The sequence below is a fragment of the Heloderma suspectum genome, chromosome 3 (assembly GCF_057233095.1).
Source record: "Heloderma suspectum isolate Gila_16-S chromosome 3, 16-S_ref, whole genome shotgun sequence".
NCBI lineage: Eukaryota > Metazoa > Chordata > Lepidosauria > Squamata > Helodermatidae > Heloderma > Heloderma suspectum.
Genome location: NC_139460.1, coordinates 147,215,959 through 147,233,772, shown reverse-complemented (window position 1 = coordinate 147,233,772; position 17,814 = coordinate 147,215,959). Strand labels below are relative to the sequence as shown.

The following is a 17,814-nucleotide window of genomic DNA, read 5'->3' as shown; positions in this document are numbered from 1 at the left end:
TCAGCAAAAGTGAACTTCCCAAAGTTCTCCAAATTCCAACTCAGTCCTCATGCTGACTCGAGTCCCTATCAGATTGTGAGCTTTCTTTTTCTCTTTTTGCACGAAAATCCATGCATATTTTTTGTGCATGTCAGAGCCACTTGAATCAATTCCAAGGACTCAAAGTTGTAGCCAAGCCAGGTGAGACTGCTGACAGGAAGAGAGATGAGTCTTGAGAAGGAAGATCCAGCCCCAGTCAAAGTGCCTAGAAAACACACACACACACACACACACACACATCATCATCATCCTGCACATAGCAGGCTAGCATGTCAGAAAGAAGGGTTCTAGTGAGCAGATTGTTAGACTTGGATGGACCTGTATTCAAACACCTTTCAGCTGTGATTTCTTGTTGGCTTTGGGCACAACCCTATCTCCCAGTCTAATGTCCCACCAGAGGGTCATGGTGATAAAATGAAATGAGCCTCATGCTCATGGGCAACTTGTGCATGCCACAGAGCAGGAGTGGGCACCTTGCATGCCACAGAGCATGCCACAGAGCATGCCACAGAGCAGGAGTGGGCAACTTGTGGCCCTCCAGATGTTTTGGCCTACAACTCCCATCATTCCTCACCACTGGCTATGCTGGCTAGGGCTAATGGGAGTTAGAATAATTGAATCATAGAATAGTAGGGTTGGAAGGGTCCTATAAGACCATTGAGTCCACCCCCCTGCTCAATGCAGGAATCCAAGTCAAGGCATCCCTGACAGGTGGCTGTCCAGCTTCATCTTGAATGCCTCCAGTGTGGGAGAGCCTCCCTAGGTAATTGGTTCCATTGTCATATTGCTCTAACAGTCAGGATGTTTTTCCTGATGTTCAGCCAGAATCTGGCTTCCTGTAACTTGAGCCCATTATTCCTTGTCCTACCTTCTAGGATGATCAAGAAGAGATCCTGGCCATCCTCTCTGTGACAACCTTTCAAGTACTTGAAAGTTGTAGGCCAAAACATCTGGAGGGCCACAAGTTGCCCATCCCTGCCACAGAGAATACATACCAATGTGATACATGAATGGGCCAATTATTTGTATGAAAATTCTGCAAGGATTTATAAGTAATCTTGATCTCTTTGCTTCAGTTCTACTTGTGGCAGTGACATAGGCCAGCAAATACCCTCTTGTGGACAAACAGAGCCTACACATGTTCCAGACCTTCACTATTCACTTCAGTGATGGAAACAGCTCCATTTTACACACACACAGCCAGCCTTGGCATGATGCAATCACTTCATGCAGCAGATTCCAAAACAAATAAGGCATTTCACCTGGTTCCAGTTTCTCTGTCTTATTTTCCAAATGGAGTTCTGTTAAAAAGCAAGGGTGTACCAGTCTCAATGCTGGGATCAAGTGCAGCCATTTCCAAGGCCAACAAACCATTCTCTGAACCTGTTGTACTGATATAGAATTGTATGTTTTATACTGTGAGTCCCTTTGGAAAGACTTGCAGTCATGAAAGGCAGCTAAGAAATGCATTAATACAAACACATTTCCTGACAATCAAGTGAACCTCCCAACCTTTTGTGAAGGTGTACCTTCTCCCCTACATTCCTGCTCGATTGCCAAGTTCTTCTCTGGGTGCTGCTGTCCAGAATGGTCCAACGGGTGGCTACAAGGCAAACAGCCTTGTCTGTAGTGGCCCCCTATCCATGGAATGCCCTTCCCAGGGAGATCTGCCTGGATCTTCATTTATACATTATGATGCCAGGTTAAGGCTGTCCACTTCCAGCAGGCATTTAATCTGTAATCTGTCACTCTGATTATTAATTTTACAGCTGCATCTTTAATGTTTTAATATTCAATGTTTTTAATATTGTACAGGGTGTTTCAAAATGAATGACCCAATTTCAAAGCAGTATATTTTGTGATGGCAACAAGTTACAATTACACCAGAAGTTACAAATGGTTTAATGTGTGATCAAGTTTTACTAACCGTTTTATAAATGCTCTATGTGCCCTCCACCTGCTGTATGGAGAATATCGGGACGATAGTTGAATTCGCCCTGTACGCCTCTCAAAGTGTCTTCTTCCACTGAAGTCACCGCTGCTGTGATTCTGTTTTTGAGGTCATCCAGATTAGTCGCTAATGGTGGCACAAAAACGCGTTCTTTGACGTATCCTCACAAAAAAAAGTCGCAGGGTGTGATGTCTGGAGATCTTGGGGGCAAGAGTGTAGCGCCAAGTCTTGGGGTCCCGTGCGGCCTATCCAACGTTGAGGCAGTGTGTCATTTAGAAAAGGTCGAACCTGCAGGTGCCAATTCGGCAGTGCTGTTTGTGGGCTGAGAGAGGCATATAGCAGTAATCATTTGAAACTCTATGCCCCACCCTTTCAAGTGGTAAGAGTTTCATTCATGGGCGGTTCGTGGTTGCAGAGATATAGCAATTTCAAATCAGGTCCATCTTTTTGAAACACCCTGTATAATTTAGGGATGTACGAAAGTCACTTACCTTTTCACGGATTATATTAATGGTGGGGGGGGAGGCGTTCCATCCCTCTCCCCGGAATCCTCGATGGGGGGGGAGGCGATCCGGTCCTCCCCCCCGAAATCCTCGACGGCCGGCTCTGCTCCGCGGCAGCTCCGCAGAGCAGCTGGCCAGGCCCAGGCCAGGGCCATCCGCAGCCAGATTTCTGGCCGCGGAGGGCTCTGGGTAAAAAAAAAAACAACGCATACACAAATGGTGGTGGCTACAGCCGCCATTTGCGTTCCCCTTTCCTTTCTTCATCTTAGTCTACATAAATATTTACGTAGACTAAGACGAGGAAAGGAAAGGGGAACACAAATAACATACTGGACGCTTTTTGCGTTCCCCTTCCTTGTCTTTGTGTTAGTCTACATAAATATTTACGCAGACTAAGATGAAAAAAAATAAGGAACGCAAATGGCGGCGGCTGTAGCCGCCACCATTTGCATACGCATTTTTTTCCCCCCAGACGTGATAGGCTACGTAAGTCTTTACGTAGGCTATCATGTCTATGGGGGGGGGGAATGCAGACTGCAAATGGAGGCGGTGGCTAGGGATGTCAGAGAATTCTGCCACAGATCTCGGTAAGGCCGAATGCCAGCGCATTCCGCCTCCCAAACTCCGTGGCGGAAAGGCCTGACACCCCTCACACACCCCCACAGATCCCCCCCGGAATGAGACTTACCTGGGGCGGATGTTCCAGGCGGTGGTGGCTCCAGCGGCAGCTGCGGTGGCGGCGGCGGCGGCTGGTCTTCCGACTGGCTGCCGCCACCACCATTTGCAGTCTTGTCGGGTTTTTTTTTTTTTTTCACAAGATGTGATAGGCTATGTAAAGATATATGTAAAGACATGATAGGCTTCGTAAAGATGGCTGGGTAAAACAAACAAACTGCATACGCAAAAGGTGGCGGCTACAGCCGCCGCCATTTGCGTTCCTTATTTTTGGCCATCTTAGTCTACCTAAATATTTACATAGACTATGACGGCGAAATAAAGGGGAACGCAAATAGCATAGCGGGCTATGTAAATATTTACGTAGGCTAAAACAGTGAATCAAAAAGGGATGCAAATAGTGCCCGCTACGCTATTTGCGTTCCCCTTTATTTTCGCCGTCATAGTCTACGTAAATATTTACATAGACTAAGATGGCCAAAAATAAGGAACACAAATGGCGGCGGCCGTAGCTGCTGCCATTTGCATACACGGTTTGTTTTTTTACCCAGAGCCCTCCGCGGCCGGAAATCCGGCTGCGGATGGCTCTCACCTGGGCCTGGCTGGCTGCTCCGCGGAGCTGCCGCGGAGCACAGCTGGCCGTGGAGGATTCCGGGGGGGAGGAACAGATTGCCTCCCCCCCGTCAAGGATTCCGGGGGGAGGGATGGAATGCCTCCCCCCCACCATCAACATAATCCGCGGAAAGGTAAGTGACTTTCGTACATCCCTAGCGGTGGCAGCCGGTCGGAAGACGAGCCACCGCCGAAGCCGCCGCCGTCCAAAACATCCGCCCCAGGTAAGTCTCGTCCCGGGGGGGATCCGCAGGGGGCGGGGGGGTGGCAGGCTGTTCCGCAATGGATTTCGGGATCCGAATGCACTGGCATTCGGTCTCACCGAGATCCGTCACGAAATTCTCTGACATCCCTAGTATAAGTTTGATATTTTTATAGTTGCATTTTTTTTCCTTTCATTATTTTATTGATGCTGTTTTTGGAGGAGTTTATGATTGTAAATTGACCCAAGGACATTTGCCAGATGGGTGGTATATAAGTATAACAAAAAAATAAATAACTTTTGTACAGGTGGGACTAGGTGTGTTTGGGCTACAACCCCCATCATCCCCAGCCAGTACACTGCAGATCAGGGTGCTTGCACAGCCACTCATGGGGCTGACACAGTTGAACCCCAGGTTTGGCTCCAGGTTTAGATGTTTGGATCTGGGGCTTTGATTTCTGCCCTCTGAAATAAATATTTGTCTCTGGAGTGCAGATTTCTCTGGCTGGATGAGGATGATCATAAAATGTAGAAAATATGTTCCTGTGGATTGTTATTGTATTTATTTATTTTTATTACAAATCCTACAGTTTTAATATATGTAATTCCTAAATGTCTTCATCATAGTATGAAAAAATTGCAATTATTCACAACAAAGAAAAAAAATACGAAAGCCTGAATAGCATCCTGAAAGTTATTATTCCAATATGCTACAAATGGAATCTACTCTCTCATAAATCCCTCAGTATTACTCCTCCTTTGATTTCTCAAACAATAAGTAATCTTAGACATGACAGCAATATGCCATATCTTTAAATACCATTCGAAATAATAGGAGTATTACTTTTCCTCCAGTTGTTGGCTATACATAGCTGCTGTCAACAAATTACTAACTCCAAGTCAGATTCCTGCACTATATTTTTCAAGCAACATAGTAACACTTTAGGATCTACTAGTAAAAAGTAGCCTATAATCTCTTCAGTTACTCTAATAACCTCTCTCCAAAATTCTATAATAACTAGACATGTCCAAAGAATGTACATGATGGTGTATTTTTTATTATTATTTATTAAATTTATTAATCGCCCATCTGGCTGGTCACCCAACCACTCTGGGCAATGTACAACAATAAAAACAGTTCAAAACAATACAATGCAACATTAAAAACATCACATTTCTAAAATTACCCTAACTCACCCCAAATGCCTGCCTGTACAACCATGTTTTTAATGCGTGGTGGAAGCTCATTAAAGAGGGGGCATGGTGGAGTTCCCTAGGGAGGGAGTTCCACAGACTGGGGGCCACCACAGAGAAGGCCCTCTCCCTCATCCTCACCAGCCTAGCTGTCCTGGCTGATGGGACAGAGAGAAGGCTATCTGAGGCTGATCTTGTTGAGTGGCCTATCTTGTGTTGCTAGAGGCGCTCCTTGACATAGGCTGGGCCGGAACCATATAGGGATTTAAAGGTCAAAACCAACATCTTGAATTTGGCCCGTAAAACAACTGGTAACCAGTGCAACTCCTTCAGCACTGGAGTGATGTGATCTCGCCGGCAGCTGCCTTTAATCAGGTCAGCCGCCGCATTCTGTACCAGCTGTACAAATCAGCATCGGCCAGCCCTCCACATCCAGACCTCCCCGATACGCCCTCAGGGACAATGCTGGGGCCGATTGTGGTGTCCCCTCCCCGCCGTGCAGGGAGGGAAGTTCGCGGTTACCGTGGTATTGTTAAGGGTCTATACCTGCCTGGGGCCCTAAGCGTGAGTATTATCCCACCCTGGTCTCCACCCAGAAATTACATTTCTGAAAAAATCAACACCTCCCACATTCCCAGGCTTTACCTGGGGCGGTGATGGCCATTAGTGGGAGAAAACCGTGGTTCCTGGAGATGGGCATTTCACATGTGGGCCCCGTGTGTGGCTATTGCTCTATGCCAGCCACCAGAGGCTCTACCGCACTGCATGCTTAAACACTGTCAACTCTCTCTAACAGAGCATCTAGTGACGAACAGGCAGGCCACGTTATCTCCTGCTACGCGCCTGTCACAAGTAAGAAATAGAAGGAGCTGTAGAGTGGCCAACGACATCACGGAACGCATCATCCATCACGCCACGGAGGAAAATGACTGCATCCTCGCGGTCATGAAAGGGGACGCGGCAGTCTTTAGGGAGCATGTAAGAAGATCCGCTCTGGACAAGGAGGCTCTGAGCAGGGATAGGAGGGCACTCATCGCCTCCGTAGATGCCCATACGGACATCCTCCGGGCAATGCTGTCAAAGATGCCTGATCAGCGCTCAGGGTGGGAAGCTTCTCCCCTGTGGGGGGGGGGGAGTTCCACAGTGTAGGCATACCCAGGAACATCAGGGTCCAGCCCCCCGATTGCACACTCGGGGACACCACAATTCCCAGGAACTTGAGAGGAGCCCAATGAGGCCAGGCTTGGACACTGCGGGGACCACCTCCTGGGTTCAAGCGGGGGCTCCTTCCCCCCAGACATCCACGCCAAGGCGTGTTGTGGGTGCAAGGCGTGTTGTGGTCATTCACCATTTTAGCCTACGTAAATCTTTACGTAGGCTAAAACGGCGAATCAAAAGGGGACGCAAATAGCGCCCGCTACGCTATTTGCGTTCCCCGTTATTTTTGCCGTCATAGTCTACGTAAATATTTATGTAGATTAAGATGGTAAAAAGAAGGAACGCAAATGGAGGCATAGCTGCTGCCATTTGCGTACACGTTTTTTTTTTTTTTAAACCCACCCAACCATGATAGGCTATGTAAAGATTTACGTAGCCTATCACGTCTTTTTTTTTCTTTTTTTTTAAACCTAGCCATGATAGGCTATGTAAAACTTTACGTAGCCTATCACGTCTTTTTTTTTTTTTACACACAAGCCTAGAAATGGCGGTGGCGGCAGCCGGTCGAAAGACCCACCGCCGCTGCTGCCGCTGAAGCCGCTGCTGGAGCCGCCACCACCCGGAAGATCCGCCCCAGGTGAGTCTCGCCCCAGGGGGGATCCTCAGGGGGGCGGGGAGTGGCAGGCCATTCCACCATGGAGTTTGGGGGGCCGAATGCACTGGCATTCAGCCTCACTGAGATCCGTGGAGGAATTCTCTGACATCCGTAGACAAGGGTGGCCCAAAGGGTTGGGGGGGTGCCCCAACTGAGCTCACACGCAGGCCTGATGGCATTCCCACCCACCACACGACAATCTCCCCACCAGTCGCCCCACAGGCGCACGCATGGGGAAACGTGCACGCATGCAAAGGCATTGGTGCACCACCTGTCAGGGTGGAAACTGAGCCCATAGAGCCCCAGAGCAGTTCTCATTCTGAGGAGGAACAGCAATCCATGGGAGAGGAGCTCGCTCATCTCTCACAAGCACAGCAGCTGGCAGAGATTCCTCCTGCCAGCATTCCTGGGAGAGATAGTGACCCTGGCAGTGAGATAGTGCTGGAGGGAGGCTTGCTGGTCGCTCGGTGCAGACGCAGGGAGCGACAAGAGATGGAGGGCACAGAAAGGAGGTGTACCGTTTGTTTGGCACTCATACAACGGTCGCATCCCGAGGACCCAAGGGAAAGAGGGAGGATCTCTCCCTAGCCCATAAGTTCAGGGTCTTCCCGTGGTTCTCCTTCAAATGGGGACCAACTGCCTTACCTGGAGCTTAGGCTACTCTGCTATCTTTCCCCAGTGCTGTTCTTTGCTTAGTCGCTAGTGATTAGTATCTGAAAGAGTCATAAAGTAATAAAGGAATAAAGCCTTGGAAAGAATCCTCGTCGTCTGTGTCCTGAGTTGGCTAGTGGAGGGGACTCCAAGAGGCAGCTAGGGCGCTCCTGACAGCTTGGTCCCCGTTCCTCTTTTTTTTTCTCTCTGCTCCTGCTGTCTCTGGAGGCTGCCATGGACTCAGCCGTGCTAGCTCTCACACAAGGGAACCAGGCTGTTCGTGATCAAGTGGCTCAACTGACAACTGCCGTACAGACTCTGCTAGATGTGGTTCAGCCCCCACCATCTCCAGTTCTCCCCCACTGCAAGTGCCCGGTGGCTCTACCAGAGAAGTTTTCTGGTGAGAAAGGACTTTTTCAGATTTTCCAGGCCCAATCAGAGCTGTACATGCGCCTACCAGCTGAGGATTTCCTGACAGAACACGTTCGTGTGGGCTTCTTCATTAACCTACTTTCAGGCATGGCAGCTAAATGGGCTTTGGGACTTCTTCTTGCTAATGACCCCCTGCTCAGGGACTATCAAGGTTTCATGACAGCGATGGCCAGTTTTTTCGGTGATCCCCTGCGCACGCAGATGGCTTCTCAGGAGATTCGCCACCTCAGGCAGGGCAAGGACTCAGTTTCCAGCTACGTGACAACTTTTCGCTTGCTGATGCAGGATTTACAGTGGAATGATGCCATGCTGGTGGCTCAGTTTTTGGATGGTTTCAACGACGAGATCTTGGATGAGTTGGCATGCACACCTAGCCCACCTACTTTGGAGGACCTCATCCATATCTGCCTCCAGATAGATAGTCGGCTGGAGGGGCACTGGCAGACCCGGCGGGGCGCCAGAGGCTGAGATTTCCCTCCTCCCATTCCCCCACGTTTCCTGCCCCCTCCCCCACCTGTCCCACCTGCGGTGGGGATGGAGGAGACCCCGATGCAGCTGGGAGCTACCCGAGCCCTGCTGCTGCCAAAGGAACTAAGGCGGCAGCATGTGGCGCACCGATACTTTTGGTGTGGAAAGGACATTTCGCCAAAACCTGCCGTGCTAGACCCGCAGCTCCACTGCCTCCCCCTTCTCTCTTTCCTCCTCCTCCTCATCCCCAGGCCTGACTAGGCTGCCCCCCAAGCCTTTTGGGGGTCTCCAGTGTGGGGGTTGGTTCCCCACCAGGTGGGTGCCTTCTGCAACCCCCCCACCCTCCCATCTGCTATTGCATGTTCACCTCTGCTCCTCCCAGTGGGGTGGGGTGGAGGCCCTAGCTTTGGTGGACTCTGGGGCTATGACCAGTTTCATGGATGAAACGTTTGCTCTCTTCCACAAGATTCCTACCCTGCCTCTTCCTGCCCCCTTGGCAGTGGAGACCATCTATGGGCGTCCTCTTTCTTTGGGTGCGGTGACCCGGATTACACCTCCGCTCACTCTGAGTGCCCAGTCCCACGTTGAGCAGATTCAGTTTCACTTGGCCAAGGTTCCCCAATACCCAATCGTGCTGGGTGTTTCCTGGCTCTCTAAGCATAATCCTCAGATTTCTTGGGGGCTTCAGCAAGTGGAGTTTGCATCTCCCTACTGCTGGGAGCATTGCCTCCCGACCAAGGTGCCAGTCCCAGCCCAGGCCTTAACCCTTTCCTCCCCCTCCTCGTCTGCTTCAGGCAGTTCTTCAGCTACCGTGATCCTCCCAGAGAAGTATGCAGCTTTTCGGGATCTTTTCGACAAGAAGGAGGCCGACCAGCTCCCCCACCACCACCCTTTTGACTGTAACATTAACCTCATTCCTGGGGTGCCCATCCCCACTGGCTGGCTGTATTCGATGTTGGAGCCAGAACTTCGAGCTCTGTGGGAGTTTTTGGTCACAAACCTCAGACGTGGCTTCATTTGCCCTTCCTCCTCCCCCGCCTCCACCCCTACCATGTTTGTGCACAAAAAATCGGGAGAACTCTGCCCGGTGCATGACTTCAGAGTGTTGAATTCGGTCTCAATCCCTGACAAGTACCCCCTCCCCCTCATACTGGAGATGCTGGAGCGCCTGGGGCGAGCCAAGATTTTCACAAAGTTGGACCTGCGTGGCGCCTACAATCTGATTCACATCCAGGAGGGGGATGAGTGGAAGACCTGTTTTGGCACCCAGTATGGAGCGTATGAATACCTAGTGATGCCGTTTGGGCTCGCCTGCACCCGCCCTCCACGTTTTTGCATTTTATGAATGCCATCTTCCAGGACTATTTGGACACTTTCCTCATTGTGTATCTCGATGATTTCCTTATATTTTCAGGCTCCATCCACCAAGGTTCCATTCACCAAGTTCAGGGTCTTCCCATGGTTCTCCTTCAAATGGGGACCAACTGCCTTACCTGGAGCTTAGGCTACTCTGCTATCTTTCCCCAGTGCTGTTCCTTGCTTTGTCATTAGTAATTAGTATCTGAAAGAGTCATAAAATAATAAAGGAATAAAGTCTCAGAAAGAATCCTCATCGTCTGTGTCCTGAGTTGGCTATTGGTGGGGACTGCAAGAGGTAGCTAGGGCACTCCTGACACCACCATGCTTGAGCAAGCGTGCAGTTTCCTTGGCTTGTGCTGCCACAGCTGCCCAGAAATGTGGCACTGAGGTGAGAAGTGCTGTGCCCCTGTCCAGAGGGGCCCTTGAGGGGGGCAATCCCAGGTATTGTCCTCGCATGCCCAGGCCACACCCCATCACCCACCCACAGCCTTCCTGGGCTTCCCCAGGCAAAGCACCCCCCCAGTGGGGACAGTGCAGTTGGGGCCCCCAATTGGGATGTTGCATATTGGGGTGTGCCACATGTTCAGCCCAGGCAAGGGGGCGCCATTGTGGCACACGTGGGTGAGGAGGGCCTACCAGCACCACGCATAGCCAGAGTCACCAGCGGGGCTTAACCTCACGCATCATTGCCCTGCTTGGGCCCCTCGCCAGCCCTCCCCCTGGGAGGGCCACCCCCAGCCCCTCCCCAGGCACCACCATGCAACACACTCCACAGGCACAGCACCAAAGACACAGTAGTGGAGACACCCCATGGCTGACCTGCGCTGCGCCTATCGGCGGGGCTCGGCTGCCCAGTACGCACCCACAAGGCACACATCTCCCTGTAGTGGGGAGGCTGCACTGCAGGGGGAGGCGTCCCAGAGTGCTGCTCCAGGGCCTCAAAGAACTGGGCCTTCAGGGCCTTGAACTTAGTGTGGGCCTACAGGGCAGAGTGAGGGAATCCTGCCTGTGAGAGCCCCTCGCTACTGCCCTGTAGACCGCGTCGTTCCCCCTGGTCGAGCTCCTCATGACCATCTTGGCCCAGTGGCCCTGGAGCAGCATCTGGAGCATCAGCTCAACCTCCCTCTCCTGCCAATACGTGAGCCGCCTGGGTGCCATTTCGCTGGCAGGGGAATGACAGTGGGGCAGTTTTGACAAGACCATAGAGCATTCCGCCTCCCCTATTTCCTTGCAGCGCCACCTGTCAACAAATCTCCAAATCTCTGATTTTTCGAAGAAGCTTTTCGGAAAGTGGGGGGGTGGCCGCTGTCTCTTGCGTGTGTGAAGAAGAGAGGGGCAGGAGCCAATTATGGTTGTTCTAACAGTTTTAGTCAGAGAGGAACAGGCATGAACAAAAATGGGGAAGCAATCAGGGGCAAGTAACAAACAAGGCAGACATTGATACCATGAGCCCACCAACTGCCCAAACATAGCCAGCCCCAGCGGCATTCCCAGGAGATGTCCCCTCACCACAATCCTCCCCTGTTCTCCCACATGAATTCACAAAGAGCCCTGCGGACCCCGTTCCCCCGCTCATTATGCACCTGGTCGTCATTCACGTAGGGAAGCCCCAGGGTGTCCAACACCATGCGGTTACTGACCCCGGACGCCTCTGTCAAAGCAGCCCCATTAGTCTCGCATATGTTGTGGAGAATGACACAGGCAGAAATCACTGATGGCACCTCCAGTCGTCCTGCGAGACATCTTCACCTTCTCTTCAGCCTGCCAAAAGCGCATTCCACCATGTTTCTAGCTCTGCTGAGGCGCTGGTTGAAGTGAGCCTCCTCTGGTGAGAGGTGTCCCCCAAAAGGCTTCATCAGCCAACGTCACACGGGGTAAGCTCCGTTGGCCAGGATCAGCGGAGGGATAAGCACACCGCCCGCTCTCCACATCAGGTTCATGGGCACAAACTTCCCTGCATCCATCACTTCACACAGTGTTGAGTTACGAAGGATGTAGGTGTCGTGGTTTCGCCCACTCCACCCGATCTTGACACTGATGAATCTTCCCGTGTGGTCCATTGTGCCTTGCAGAAGCATTGAGTAGTAGTGCTTCTGATTAATAAACTCGCTGCCCTGTCTAATCGGGGATACGATCGAGATATGCGTCCCGTCGCAAGCTGCGAACGCCCTAGGAAAGCCAAGGGTGGAGAAGCTGAGCATCTCCTAGAGAAAGAGGAGAGACCATATTTGGTGGGAGGCAGCCAAAGCATGAGTGGCTGTTGCCAAGCAACAGATGCATCTCGCTCATGCCCCCATCTCCCCACACACTTGCCCGGACAAGCCCCGTCAAGCACAAAGCACACAGCACCCGCCGCGAGGGTTGTGTGACGCGCTCCTGACACACACACACGTCCAAGAGGACGGCAATCACCATGAACCAGGGAGTAGGTCTCAAAAACCATGCATACAAGAACCCATCCCCCGATGTGAACCTTGCCTATACCGTGCTGTAGTGAGCGCAGCTTCGATTCTTTGAAGATGCAAACCCAACCTAATAAAAACCAACACATTAGATGGGTCTTTGATTCTTTGAAGATTCAAAGCATCGAGGATGTTCCCTCCCCCTCAAAAGTCATGCCCCCCACCCCCCGAGCTGCACTCACCACATCCACATTGCCAAGGGTCACCATTCTCCACAGTAAAGCATGCTCCAGAGCAAGGCACACCTCCACAAAGATCCCCGCGACTGTGGATTTCCCCACCCCTAACTGCTCTGCTGCACTCTTGTACAAGGCTTGGTTGGTGAGCTTCCAAATGGCGATGGCCACCCTCTTCTCCACAGGGATCGCTCTGCGCAGGTGTGTTGAGCATCTGGCCAAGAACGGGGCCACCTCACCCACCACCTGAAAGAAGGTGCGACGAGGCATCCTGAAGTGCTCGATCCAGCGCTCATCATTCCACACCTGCAGAACTAGCCTCTCCCACCAGTCCTGGCTGCTTGGGCGCACCCAATACTTCCAGAAAACCCGAGGCATGGGGAGAAGAGCCACGTTGTGTGCTCTTCTTGTGTCAACGTGTGTCAACGTGTTTTGAAGCATCCTCGAACACAAGCTCTGACAGCGATGGCAGTACCAGCGCAGTACCCAGAGACGAGACCTCCGCCGCTCGGACGACAGCCTCTCCAGAGCGAACAGTGCCTGGAGAGTACATATCAGGGCATTTGTGGAGAGAAACAGCAGCCTGTAGAACATTGCCAGTTCTGGACCCACAGCTCCAGCCAGATTCGGACACCAAAGAAGATAGAATGTGTCCAGAAAGAGCTAACAGGGGATCAATGGGGTGTGGTGATGCAGGCGCGGTGATGTTTACAGCGAACGGCTGAGGAAGGACACAGGGGAGGGGAGGCGAGGTGAGTTGATGGGAGGGTGGGCAGTTTATTGGCACTGCACCCCAAACCTCCTGATGATAGCCCGCAGTGGCTTCACATAGATGTTAAATAGCATCGGGGAGAGGATGGAACCCTGTAGCACCCCACAAGTGAGCGGCCATGGGTCCGAAACCTCCTCTCCCAGTGCTACCCTCTGGTACCTGCCAGAGAGGAAGGACCGGAACCACCGTAATACGGTGTCTCCAATGCCCAACCCCTCCAGGCGGTCCAGGCAGATTTTAAAAAGTTAAAAATAGAAGCAACAACAACAACAACAAGAAAAAGAAATAAAAGTATACTTGTAACAATATAAAAAGATTCCTAAAGAAATTCACTGATTATTATTCTTAATATAGGGTTCCCCAACCTGGTGCCCTCTACATGTTTTGAACTACAACCCCCTGGATTCCTGACCATTGGCTATGTTGGCTGGGGCTGATAGGAGTTGAAGTCCAAAACATCTAGAGTGCACAAGGTATCATGGATAGGCTTGTGGGGCAGCTAGAGAGAACAGCCTAAAGAAAAGCTCATTTCCTAATCAAAGAGGGAACACAGAAGTTATATAGTATATATAAGGTGTGTGTGTAGTCAGAAAAAGTATAAGCATTTTGATTGCAATTTGATCAGACATTTGAATATCTGTTATTTTATCATCTCATTACAAGCTCCAACTATATTAATGACATGATTTCTATCAACTTCAGATGATTTTAATAGTTGCATCGGAACACGCCAATATCCATTCACAGGAAGTTATATTTCTCAAGTCTCTTATCTTTAATAAGATAGAGAGAGATTAGTCTTGTGTCACTATCAGAACATTACCTATCCTTTAGCAAAATCTTCAACTCTGTGTCCTCATGGAAAAGACAGGGGCATGCAATTATTAAAAAGGACCAGGGAAAACACATTTGTCTTAAAGCAGAGAGATTTTGTGTGTCGTTCAGAAGACTGTGCTTTGTCAAGTGAACAAGTTCATATAATATGCTGGTAAAAAGCCAGTGAGGTTTATTAAAAATAATATCCTGATTGAATTATTTTTGATTTGGGCAAGTCTAATCAATGTCTGCTACGTGTGGGAGGCAAGTTAGTAGAATGCTAGGAATGCATATAATTAGCCATTTGACTGAGTCATTGTGAATTAGATCAAGCAGAAATTGTATGCTGATGCAATCTGGAAGAAGCAATGGAAATACAGCAGGATGAGTAATGTATGAAATATGAATGAGTGCTCCCTCCCCCCAAATCTTATGGTTGGATCCAGGATCTGCCTTCTCTGAAGGTCCCTCTGCCCAATTTGGAGGGATCTCTACTTCCCCACACACCACAGCTCACCCCATTCAACAGCGGTAACATCTGTGTAGCATTTTCAGGGGGCTGGAGAGGCTAGTCCACATCTGTAGGCACAGTTGATCCAGCGTCAATCTGGTAGGGATGGCGGAGAATTTATCCCCGAAACTTCGGGGGGCCGAGCGCCAACGTGTTCGGCCCCCCGAACAAGTTTCGGGGAGAAATTCTCTGCCCCCCGCCCCCCGCGCCCCCCCCGGGATGGGACTTACCTTTGCCGAATGTCCCTCTCGGCGGCGGGTCCGGCCGGCGGTTCGGCGGGTGTTCGTCCGGGGCGGGAGCGGCAGCCGGTCTTTCGACCGGCTGCCGCCCCCACCATTCCAATAAAAGAAAAAAAAACGCCCCCGTGATAGGCTACGTGACGATTAACATAGCCTATCACGGCTAGATCTGCAAAGTCAGCCGTGATAGGCTACGTTAATCGTCACGTAGCCTATCACGGGTGACTTAAAAAAAAAAAAAGCGCGTACGGATAATGGCGGCCCCCATAGGGAGCCACCATTCCCGTTCCTTATTTGGTCGCTGTAGTCTACATAAAGATTTACGTAGACTATGGCGAAAATAAGGGCAACGCTATTTGCGTTGCCCTTATTTTCGCCGTAGTCTACGTAAATCTTTACGTAGACTACAGCGACCAAATAAGGAATGCGAATGGCGGCTCCCTATGGGGGCCGCCATTTGCGTACGTGCTTTTTTTTTTTTTAAGTCACCCTTGATAGGCTACGTGATGATTAACGTAGCCTATCACGGCTGACTTTGCAGATCTAGCCGTGATAGGCTACGTTAATCGTCACGTAGCCTATCACGGGGGCGTTTTTTTTTGTTTTTAAAAAAACTTTGGAGTTCGCGGCCGGGCGAGGTGAGGCGCCTCCTCCCCGGCCTGAATTTCGGCCGGGCAAGGTGGGAAGCCTCCCCCCCCCAGCCTGAACTTCGCGGGGGGAGCAGCAAAGCGCCTCCCCCCCACTGCGAACAAGCTTCGAGGACAGGTAAGTGACTTTCGTCCACCCCTACAATCTGGACCCAACCCTTTATTTTGTTTTTCTTTGGAGCAATCATTTGAAAAGATCCTATCTTCAGGAAATTCTTTCCACGTAGATTCACCTATGAAGAAGCCCTAACACATCTGCCATGGAACCTTAGTGCATTCCAAAGAATTCTAGGACATGTTCAGGACACACGTTATTAGGAACATAAGATGGTGCTTTATGCTATGTCAATCTATTTGTCCATCTAGCCCCATATTGCCTACTCTGACTGTGAGCAGGTCTCCAAGTTCTTGGGCAGAGGTCTTGCCTATCTCCTGATCCTTTAACTGGAGATGCCAGGGATTACACCTGGGACTTTCTGCATGCAAAGCATGTGCTCTAACGCTATGCTTTGGCCTCTCTGGTATTGGCCTCATCATTGCCCCATGTGAACTGAGAGCACACCCTCAGATCACATACCCAATACTCTTCTATGGTTGCACACTGCAGAAGAAGGTTGGTAGTGGAGTGCATGATGGCTTTTAGGAAAGCTTGCCCCTCCTTACTGATCTTGTAGTTCATGTTCTTACATCTATGCTACATCAGCTCTGAGATCCATCAGCACTGCAGAAAACAGTAATTTGATGGTGATGATGCCCCTTAGCGCTGGCAGTAGACATATGGAGATATATTTTGCAACTCCTTTGATTAAAGCATTTGTTCCATCCCTCTTCCACTACTGTTTTTATCAGAGCTTTAAATGCCTGCCTTTCAACTCATCAACAGGGCTGATCATAAATCTGCTATCTTTGATTTGTGGCTTTCCACATATTCATCTATTTTGCTTTCCCCTGCAATGGCACATTTACCGCCCCAATAACAAATACATAGCCCAGCAATGTTAGCAGGAATTAAGAGGAGCACATGTCTGGCTGTGTATAAAGAAACCAACAATTTGCAAACACTGTTCCAGTGAATCTTGGGGTTTTCTGGAAGCTTATTAGGGGTAACTCAATGAAAATCTGCTGAAATTCTATAGGACAAAAAAAAAAAATCTATCACGGCTAGATTTTCAAAGTCAGCCATGATAGGCTACGTAAATCTTTACATAGCCTATCACGGCTGACTTTGAAAAAGAAAAGAAAAAAGCGCGTACGCAAATGGCAGCGCCCATGGGCACCGCCATTTGCGTTCCTTATTTGGGCACGGGTAGTCTACGTAAAGATTTACATACACTACGGTGAAAATAAGGGCAACGCAAATAGCATTGCCCTTATTTTCGCTGTAGTCTACGTAAATCTTTACGTAGACTACCCGTGCCCAAATAAGGAATGGAAATGGCGGCGCCCATGGCGCCGCCATTTGCATACGTGCTTTTTTTTTTTCCCCAAAGTCAGCCGTGATAGGCTATGTAAAGATTTACGTAGCCTATCATGGCTGACTTTGAAAATCTAGCTGTGATAGGCTACGTAAATCGTTACGTAGCCTATCACGTTTTGTTTTGGTTTGGTTTTTTTTACATAACTTTTTTCTTTCGCAGCCGGAGAGGCGGGGCGCTCCCCCCCCCGGGCAGAATTTCGGCGGGGAGGGATGGGGCGCCTCCCCCCCGGCCAGAATTTCGGCGGGGAGGGGTGGGGCGCCTCCCCCCCCACCGAAAACAGCTGCGGGACCAGGTAAGGGACTTTCGTCCATCCCTAGTGATGGATGGAAAGAAACACTGGCAGGCAAGGGATGTTTTAAAGAGGGAAGGGGTGTTCTGCTTTTTGTTACAATATGTCCATTCTGAAGTCAGCCCCTTTAATTTTGGTGAGACTTACTCCTAGATAAGTGAATATAGGATTGCAGTCTCCGTGTTCCATCTGGAATACACATATAATAATATGGCCCTATCTATTTTATAGAGTTGTTGTAATCATCACTGAGTAATTGTAGGTAAAGCCAGCTTTGAGTACTGATGTGCATCTCAGCAAAACCCAAGCTCATCAAGGTTCACTGAATTTCACCTGAAAGCTTGTTCCACTTAGTGTCCATAACAAATTGCAAGCTTTGTTGTTGTTTTTCACATGAAAATTCTTGTATATTTACGTGTGCATTTGTCTAAATGTACCCATCAATTGTGTGCATATTTGAAGTGTACACATCTTTCTCCCATTGATTAAAGTGTGTTTGTGCACATTTTTCAAATGTCCACATTG

General features: G+C 49.9%; 1 protein-coding gene across 1 annotated transcript; it reads right to left on the bottom strand.

The window, feature by feature from the left end:
• Positions 1-11,764: 11,764 nt before the first annotated feature.
• LOC146350322 (uncharacterized) lies at positions 11,765-12,978 on the bottom strand. Its single transcript, XM_084845537.1, has 2 exons — positions 12,544-12,978; positions 11,765-12,100 (listed from the first exon to the last, which is right to left on the bottom strand). Exons 1-2 carry the CDS (start codon positions 12,976-12,978, stop codon positions 11,765-11,767), a joined length of 771 nt encoding a protein of 256 aa, XP_084701663.1.
• Between the last annotated feature and the right edge of the window lie 4,836 nt (positions 12,979-17,814).